This window comes from Scomber scombrus, chromosome 24 (genome assembly GCF_963691925.1).
Source record: "Scomber scombrus chromosome 24, fScoSco1.1, whole genome shotgun sequence".
NCBI lineage: Eukaryota > Metazoa > Chordata > Actinopteri > Scombriformes > Scombridae > Scomber > Scomber scombrus.
This window is the reverse complement of record NC_084993.1, coordinates 1,117,820-1,127,819: the sequence shown is the minus strand read 5'-3', so window position 1 is coordinate 1,127,819 and position 10,000 is coordinate 1,117,820. Positions and strand designations below refer to the sequence as shown.

Genomic DNA, 10,000 nt, shown 5'->3' with positions numbered 1-10,000 from the left:
ATAACATTTCTTATCATATAGGACACATACAAGTATAAATCATCACATTAGAGAGGCTGGCTGAGTGTGATTGGAGGTCAGAGGAATAAAGAGGTGGATGAACTTGTGGTCAAACACACACATATAAAAACAGATCAACAGAACCGTTGGACAGTTTGTGTGTTTTGCATCTTTTCCCTCAAACACACAAACACAGAAAAGCAGCTCAACATGAAAACTCACTCACAACTGTGTAAAACTATATTAATTATTAACTCAAAAGATTTAGACAGTCGGTTCTGATTAGACCTGGAAGTAAATATGTTGTTTATCATTATGGATTTCTCTAAAATGTTGTTAAATGAGTTCATGATTCCTTTTTTAAATGTTTTATAAAAGTCCAAAACCAAAAATATTCAATTAAAAACATTTAATCATCACAAATGTAATAAAACTAAACTAAAAAATAATAAAATGAAACAAATGAATAAATAAATAACATTAAAATAAATAAATAAAAAACTATAAACAAATAAAATAAAACCAAATAAATACAGTACTTGAATAAGATTAAATAACAGTAATAAAGCCAAATAAATAAATAAAATGTTCTAATTACAAAATACAGTAAAATGAAATACATAAATAAATAATATAAAACTATAAACAAAACAAATCATATATAAATAATATAAAACTATAAAATATAAAATAATTTCATACATAAATAAAATAAAACTTAAAAAAAAAAAATACAATTAATTAATTATACAAATATCCTTCATCAGATGATTTTAAAGATAATCACATGGATGTGCATTAAGGCTTTAAATCTACTTCCTGTTGAGTTTATAAAGACTTTATGTCCTCTACACACACACACACACACACACACACACACACACACACACACACACACACACACACACACACACACACACACACACACACACACACACACATCCTCTCAGTGTCTCTAACACACCTGCTCATCAGACAGCATCTTCAGCCTACGATCCTCGCATTCGCCCTCGCCGCCTCTTCGTTCTCGTCCTCGTCGTCCCCGGCAACAGCTGAGCCGCCCGGGCAGCGCCTCCAACAAGGCGTCCCGTTGTCCTCCGGTCGGGATGAGAAAACCGAAGCTTGTCGCGTCGCCAGGAATTTTTACACGCGTGTTACGAGGATGAAGCAGCGAGCTCGGGCCAGAAGTTAGACACGCTGGAACTGTACCGAAAAAAAAGATGTTTATAATATTTAAAATGATTTAAATGTACAGATAGTAAACATACACACACTGTAAAACACACACACTGTATAACCACACACACACACACACACACACACACACACACACACACACACACACACACACACACACAGAGTTGGAGCGGCGGGTGGAAAACAGCGATACAGATCGACAGATGTGAGGTCAGAGGCTGAAAGTGTAGAACATAATCATCATGTTGTGTGTGTGTGTGTTACAGTGTGTTACAGTGTGTGTGTGTGTGTGTGTGTGTGTGTGTGTGTGTGTGTGTGTGTGTGTATTTTGCACTTATTGAACTATGCTGACTGTTTTTACAGATTATTTTCAACTTTGGAAACAATCTTTTATTTTTAAACATAGAAACAACATAGAGCCAGTCAGCAGTAGAGAGAGAGAATAATACATACATATACAAATAAATACAATTACATCACATTAAATATATATATTTCATATATATTTATCTTTCCTAACCTCCTTCTATCCTTCCTAACCTCCTCTTCATCCTTCCTAACCTCCTTCTGTCCTTCCTAACCTCCTCTTCATCCTTCCTAACCTCCTTCTGTCCTTCCTAACCTCCTTCTATCCTTCCTAACCTCCTCTTCATCCTTCCTAACCTCCTTCTGTCCTTCCTAACCTCCTTCTATCCTTCCTAACCTCCTCTTTATCCTTCCTAACCTCCTTACTATCCTTCCAAACCTCCTTCTATCCTTCCTAACCTCCTCTTTATCCTTCCTAACCTCCTTACTATCCTTCCTAACCTCCTTCTAGCCTTCTTAACCTCCTTCTATCCTTCCTTAACATCCTTCTATCCTTCCTTAACATCCTTCTATCCTTCCTAACCTCCTTCTATCCTTCCTAACCTCCTATCCTCCCTAACCTCCTCTTTATCCTTCCTAACCTCCTTACTATCCTTCCTAACCTCCTTACTATCCTTCCTAACCTCCTTTTAGCCTTCCTTACCTCCTTCTATCCTTCCCTAACCTCCTTCTTATCTTTCCTAACCTCTTCTTTATCCTTCCTAACCTCCTTCTTTCCTTCCTAACCTCCTCTTTATCCTTCCTAACCTCCTTCTAGCCTTCCTAACCTCCTTTTTATCCTTCCTAACCTCCTCTTTATCCTTCCTAACCTCCTTTTTATCCTTCCTAACCTCCTCTTTATCCTTCCTAACCTCCTCTTTATCCCTCCTTCTGTCCTTCCTCTACCTGTCTGAGGTCACCTGACCGTGTCGCTCCAGGTGTGACCTTCCTCTTCTTCTTCTTCTTCTTCTCTCATCTTATTTACGATCTGACAACCTCCAGCCAATCAGAACGTCCCTTTTTTGTCCACGCTCGGTCGCACGCCGTCCGTTTCCTTCCTGTTCCCGCTCCCTGGTTTCCCCCTCAGGCAGCTTTAATCAGATCAAAGGGGGGAGGGGGTGTCCCTACTACACACACACACACACACACACACACACACATACACACACACACACACACACACACACACACAGTATTACACACACATACATCTGCAGGAAATAGTTGTAATACCAGGAGATTTGTTTTTTTAATAAAAACCTGCAGCCATCAATCAGAGGTATGAAGTGTGTGTGTGTGTAATACTGTGTGTGTGTGTGTATGTATTACAGTGTGTGTGTGTGTGTATTACTGTGTGTGTGGTTAACTCGCCCACACTTTCAATGTGGCTTTAATTGTAAATTCTGTTTCTTCTTCGTCCTCCTCTTCACATTCCTTCATCTCTCCTTCATGTCACCTTCCCTCCTTCCCTTCCTAACTTCCTTCTTTCCTTTACTTTTTTGTCGTTATCCTTCCTAGCCTCCTCTTTATGTCTCCTACACACTTCTATACTTCCTAGCATCCTCTCTGTACATCCTTCCTTCTTTCTCCAAACTTCTCTTTCTTCTCTTCATCTATGTCCTTCCTATTCTCCCTTCTATCTTCCCTAACCACCTCTATATATCTCCTCACCTCCTCCTTTCCTAACCTCCTTCTTTCCTTCCTAACCCTTTCAACTGTGATCATCCTCACAAACAACAAGGTGTGTGTGTTCATGTTTAACTGTAACAGCAGCTGTGTGTGTGTGTGTGTGTGTGTGTGTGTGTGTGTGTGTGTGTGTGTGTGTGTGTGTGTGTGTGTGTGTGTGTGTGTGTGTGTGTGTGTGTGTGTGTGTGTGTGTGTGTGTGTGTGTGTGTGTGTGTGTGTGTGTTACCTGTCGGACAGGTTTAATTAATTTAAACTGACACACACACACTAAAAACACTTAAAGAAACACAAACGTTCTGTTGTTTGAACTGAAACATCTAAATTCATGTTAGAGGAGTTCAATGTTTACATTTTCTCTTTAATTTGATGTCAGATGGATTTAAGAATAGTCTGAATCTCTATTTTATTTTTAAACATTTAAACAAGAGGAACAAACAGCTGCCCTTTACAACGCTGTCAGATTTACCCTTTAATGCAAACATGTTAATATTATGGTATAAAATGAAGGAAAATACAACTCAAACTTTGAGATTATTACAAGAATGAAGTTAAAAAACCTAAAAGAGATGAGTTATCTAAAGAAGCTGGAGTCTGATTATCAGATAAAAAGAAGAAAAGAAAGGAGGGATGCTGTCAAGAGAGAGACGGAGAAGAGAAATGAGCAGCTGAGATAATGATGTCACTGTGACTGATGAGGCGGCAAGCTCTGATTCGTCACAGTCAGACACATAAACACACACACACACATATATATATTCACTCACACACACAGACACACACACACACACACACACACACACACACACACACACACACACACACACACACACACACACTGCAGCCTTAGGGGACAAACAGCCACACTTACCCATCATTCTTCTGTATGTGTGTGTGTGTGTGTGTGTGTGTGTGTGTGTGTGTGTGTGTGTGTGTGTGTGTGTGTGTGTGTGTGTGTGTGTGTGTGTGTGTGTTAAAACAATAGTGTGTCTGCAGCTCAGATCATCTATTCAAACCTGCCAGCCTGCATCACCCGGGGCTGTGTGTGTGTATATATATGTGTGTGTGTGTGTGTGTGTATATATGTGTGAGTGTGTGTATACATTATGTGTGTGTATATATATGTGTGTGTGTGGGTGTGGGTGTGTGTGAGTGTGTTTATACATATATGTGTGTGAAGCTGTTGTATATAAATGAACTCTTTGAGGAGACTCTGAGGAGTTGTGAAGTTTGTGCTGCAGTGATGAAGGATGAACTGGATCCAGTTTGATGATAAAATCTGGTTTTAATTTGAATAATCAGTAAAAACTGCTTGATTACAGCGCTGAGAAAGAGCAGATTATTAAAACCCTGCTTTACACAATGATGAGCTGCAGTTTACTACAGAGGATGGTATCAGCTGTTCAACTTCCAGACTTCAAAATAATAATAATAAATCTATAAAAACATAAAATCAATGAGGCAAAATACACAGAAGAGCATAAAAAGCTGAAAACAGAGAACTGAGAGTCACATCTGAAAAATAAAGACCTCAGTGCAGCTCTTCAAAATCAGTCGCATGGGACAACCCAACATCATCATCATCATCATCATCATCATCATCATCATCATCATCATCATCATCATCATCATCATCATCATCATCGTGCCTGGAAACAGTCAGAACATCACAGAGTCAGTGGAGGACCAACAGCAGAGAGATCTGGTCTGTAGAACCACAGAAAAGCTCAACAAACACTGATCAAGACTTTTAATCTCTGACTTTATTCAGCCAGAAAACACAAGAAAAGAAGTTTAAAACACATTTTACCTGTTAAATGTTAAATATTAATATTACATACAGCAGGATGAATGTAGGGATGTAGTTTAATGTTTGGAGGCAAGAAATATGAATTTAAGTTTTTTTTTTTTTTTACAGTTGAGTTTATGTGAGTCTTCTTCTTCTTCTTCTTCTTCTTCTTCTTCTTCTTCTTCTTCTTCTTCTTCTTCTTCTTCTTCTTCTTCTTCTTCTTGTTTTGTAAACCGGGACACGAATGATGAAAGTGTGTCATCGCCTCGTTCCAGTAAACAGACCACATGTGAGTTCAGTTTAGTTTAGTTTGGGGGTTTTGAGGGGGGGGGGGGGCACTCCTCTGGTGGGCTCATAGAAACCAAACAAACTCCATCCATCGAAGAAGAAGAATGCAGCACATGAAGTTTTCCATCCCATAATTCAGACTGATGAGGAGAGAATATAAACAATCAATTTATTAGCACTTCATCAGCGTTTGATGTGACAGAGTGACGTCTTTAAATGTCTGAATATAGTTTACTGTCACGTCAAAGTGGAGCTGCAACAATTAAGACTGTTTAGATGATCAAATAATAGTTCGAGTCACTTTTCCTGCTGTCAATAGAACGTCTTTGGTGCTCAATTATCAACTGGACAAAAAATTTTTAGTTTTTAAAAATCTTTTTTAGGACAAACAAATAATGAATGAACAGAGAAGACAACTGTCAGATAAACTAGTCAGAAAATCTACTAAAAATGTAAACTTTTTAGCTTGACGCATCAGCAGGAAGAAGGAAAACCTGAAAGTGTGAAAGACAGAAAGCTGACTTCATGCTCCTCTGTTATCTTTAACTTCATATTCAGGATTTTTAGCGTGTTTTTGTGTGTTAAACACGTGGTGGAGTCACATTCCTCACCTGTCAGAGCTGTGTGGAGGTGAAGCAGACACACACACACACACACACACACACACACACACACACACACACACACACACACACACACACACACATACATACATTCTTGGCCAGCAGCCAGCTGTTCTTCATTGTGTCTTCCTCTCTTGTTCTTCTCTCACACTTCATCAGTTTGTCGTTCTGTGATGCCGCTGCCCCCCCCTCGCTCTCCCCTCCTCTTCTTCATCCCTCGCTCCACTTTCCTCTCCTCTCTCTCTCTCTCTCTCTCTCTCTCTCTCTCTCTCTCTCTCTCTCTCTCTCTCTCTCTCTCTCTCTCTCTCTCTCTCTCTGTCTTTGTTTTCTCTGCTGTGATTTCTGACAACTAATTAATCAATCACCAAATATATGTATCAATTCATTCATTGTAATTAATGCATTGATACAGTGTGTGTGTTACACTGTGTGACTGTGTGTGTGTAACTTTGTGTGTGAGTGTGTGTGCGTGTGCGTTACAGTGAGTGTGTAAGTGTGTGTATGTGTTACAGTGTGTGTGTGTGTGTGTGTCAGTGTGGAACTCTGTGTGTGTGTGCGTTACAGTGAGTGTGTGTGTTAGTGTGTGTATCTCAGCTCGTTACAGCAGATATTTTTTGGGTCGTCTTGTTATCGTGTTTTTTCCTGTTTGAATCTCGGCCGTCATGTTCTGTCATCCAGCCGCCACACACACACACACACACACACACAACACACACACACACACACACACACACACACACATATACACACACACACACACACACACACACACACACACACACACACAGTTTGTGGTTTAAATATCTTCAGTTTTTGATGTTTATGTGCAGTTTGTCTTCATTTAAATGATTTAAAGATTCATATTTAACATCATTCTGTCTTTCTTCTGTCACAACACTGCTGTAAACACACACACACACACACACACACACACACGCGTTTACACGTTATCATCATACCTAGTTCACATACAAACTTCAAACATTATCTGTGGATTCTTGGGTGAAGACGTTGACTCTGTGATTATAAACCAGAGGTATCACACTAACTACTTTAATTGGACGATATATAATCTCAGAAATAATCGTGATAAACGATATTATTGTCGCACTATAAAACCGTCGCTGACCCTCTAATAAAACGTCCTGCATGAAGCTGATCGTATCAATAATTGAAAGTATTGATTCATTTCTTATCGTGGTCGTCAGTGATTGGCCTGGTCGTTGTATACTGGGAACCATCAGAGGGGGAACTGGAGGGCCCCCCGAAAAACAGGAAGCAGCTGGAACAACATCCTGCCCCCCCCCTTCCCTCGACACAGACGGGCGTTTTTTACTCAACAATGGCGCCCTCTGTGCGTCCCGCCGGCCAATCAGAGAGCTCGTCTCTGGATTCTTTCCACGACGGTGTTTTTTTATACACAGGAAACAAACAGCTGCTGTGATGATGCTGTATCCTAGCAACTGGAGACGGGAACAGCTGGAGGAAGACACAACAGCTGTTTGTTTCCTAGGAGCCGAAACAGTCGCTGATATTGATCACTGATTGATTAGTTATGTCTCAAACAGTCTCTGGTGGTTATCAATATAAACTCAATATAACTGGACACTTTATCGCCTTTAATATGAAAGAAAATAAACTTCAGATCTTTATTCATAGACCTCTGAGAGTTTTTACCAGCAGCAGCAAATTTAACCAGAAAAATCATCAAACTATAGATTTTTCAACATTTTAAGACCCAAAAAGAGAAACAATAAATAGATTAACAGTCAGTGAACATAAAACATCATATAAACTGTAGAACTCTTTTCTTCCAGTGAATCCAGTTAAAGCTCATGAAGACTTTATAGAGATGTCTCATCCTCACAGAAAACACTTTTAAATGTTTCTTCACCTTTATCACATGTGAATATTTTACTAGTTTCTTCTCATCCAGACGTCTCTTCTTTCTTAGAAAGCTTTTATCACTGAGCTCCGTCTGCTGCTGCTGCTGATGATGATGATGATGAATTATAAAACACTGAAGAGATCTGACCCACTGACCTACTTATTACCACAGAGAGGCCAGGGTCTCTGTACTGGTTACTGTACTGGTTACTAGTCTATGTACTGGTTACTGTACTGGTCACTTTACTGGTTACTGTAATGGTCTCACTACTGGTTACTGTACTGGTTACTGGTCTATGTACTGGTTACTGTACTGGTCACTTTACTGGTTACTGTAATGGTCTCACTACTGGTTACTGTACTGGTTACTGGTCTATGTACTGGTTACTGTACTGGTCACTTTACTGGTTACTGTACTGGTCTCTGTACTGGTCATCAGCTCAAACTGGAAAACTAGTGTCTTATTTTTTTAAGCTTTTAGAAAACTCAGATTGTCTGAAAATGTGACAAAGCTGATAAATTCATTTATAAATCAGCTAACCCTCAACAACAAGGCTCAAAGTGTTACATTAAGTTTAGGCTATGTAAACATGAATGAACCTTTTTATTAATCTATAAAAAACCTTAAAATATGTAAAATACTGTCAAACATCCATAAATATGTGATATATGAACATCAGTCCAGTTGCTGCTCATAAAACAACTTAAACCTGTTTAGATTTGTTTTCTTAAACAGAAAGATGATTGGTTGATTTAAACAAACTGAACATAAAGAAACTTTGACTAATATTTAAAAATGTTAAAGGTGTGAGTGTTTGTTTCAGTGTGTTTGAACTGCAGATCAGTACAGGACGACTCCTCCCTGATTACACTGACACTATCACACTGTAATAACACACACACACACACACACACACACACACAAACACACACACACACACACACACACACACACAGAGATAGAGTTCAATCTGAACAAAAGCAGACAGTCACAGTGTGTGTGTGTGTGTGTGTAGGAGGAAAATCGGTTCTCTCCTCCTCATTTCCCATGACCTCCTTACTGCTCCTGAACTCTCACACACACACACACACACACACACACACACACACACACACACGCTCTAATACACTACATTAATCAGCATGTCTGTTACAAACATATTCAGTTGAGTTTGTGGTGTTGAAAAATAAAAGCAGAAAATTACTAAATTAAAAGCTAAAACTAGAGTTTAAAGGCTCATAATTGCTTCACATGTAAAAGTTAAATGTGTGTGTGTGTGTGTGTGAGAGAGAGTTAAAGGTGTGTATGTCACAGTCAGTATGTTTCTCCTCCACCTGTCAATCATCCATCAGCTCTAATGAGACTCTTCCTCCTCCTCCTCCTCCTCCTCTTCCTCGACATGAGCAGGGACAGCTTGTCTCTTTAGTTGTGCACCGTCAGACTAGTGAGGTCGAGCACGCGACACGCCCGATGCTCCAGTGGTTAAAGCCTGTTGCTAGGCAACCGACAACCAAAACGAACCAGATCGTCACAGCTCGTTAGATCTGATCTGTCAGAATATTTCTGCTCGTTGAAGTCGTTTGTGATTCTTCCTTTAAACCAGTGACTGACAGGTGTGTTTCCTCTGTGTGTGTGTGTGTGTGTGTGTGTGTGTGTGTGTGTGTGTGTGTGTGTGTGTGTGTGTGTGTGTGTGTGTGTGTGTGTGTGTGTGTGTGTGTGTGTGTGTGTGTGTGTGTGTGTGTGTGTGTTACAGGTGATTGACATGTGTGTTTCCTCTGTGTGTTACAGATGCATTTGTGAACAGTCAGGAGTGGACGCTCAGTCGGACAGTACCAGAGCTCAAAGTGGTGAGTTACACATAATACACACACACATATACACACATATACACATACACACATATACAGTACACATATACACATACACACACCTGCACTGTTTTGTGTGTTTTTCCTTCATATCGTTTAATAAATGAGTGTAATAAAGTGATCTACCCCCCCCTGCAGGGCATAGTGGGTAACCTAGCGAGTGGTAAGTCAGCGCTGGTCCACAGGTACCTGACAGGAACCTACGTCCAGGAGGAATCACCTGAAGGTAAGATCCTCCTCTGTTTGACTCTCTGACATCAGCCTGGATCTGTTTCATTCAAAACCCCAAAACCCTCCTCTGCTGCCCCACCTGAGAGAA

At 39.9% G+C, this 10,000-nt stretch overlaps 1 protein-coding gene and 1 long non-coding RNA gene across 7 annotated transcripts in view; one reads left to right on the top strand and one right to left on the bottom strand.

Annotated features, from left to right (window-relative positions):
• agap1 (ArfGAP with GTPase domain, ankyrin repeat and PH domain 1) overlaps positions 1 to 10,000 on the top strand; it is a 98,794-nt gene that overhangs the window by 8,121 nt on the left and 80,673 nt on the right. Inside the window, exons 2-3 of the mRNA XM_062414451.1 lie at positions 9,602 to 9,660; positions 9,820 to 9,907. Of these exons, the coding sequence (XP_062270435.1) occupies positions 9,602 to 9,660; positions 9,820 to 9,907 (147 nt within the window). The remainder of the gene's footprint in view (positions 1 to 9,601; positions 9,661 to 9,819; positions 9,908 to 10,000) is intronic.
• On the bottom strand, positions 1,710 to 2,339 carry LOC133976321 (uncharacterized). 6 transcript variants are annotated; one of them, XR_009924825.1, is made up of 5 exons: positions 2,311 to 2,339; positions 2,067 to 2,106; positions 1,943 to 1,974; positions 1,779 to 1,900; positions 1,710 to 1,728 (listed from the first exon to the last, which is right to left on the bottom strand). It is a non-coding gene; the product is annotated as an uncharacterized LOC133976321 (long non-coding RNA). The 6 variants fall into 6 exon arrangements; XR_009924826.1 differs by having other exon boundaries at positions 1,943 to 1,962; XR_009924823.1 differs by lacking the exon at positions 1,943 to 1,974 and having other exon boundaries at positions 1,713 to 1,769; positions 1,840 to 1,900.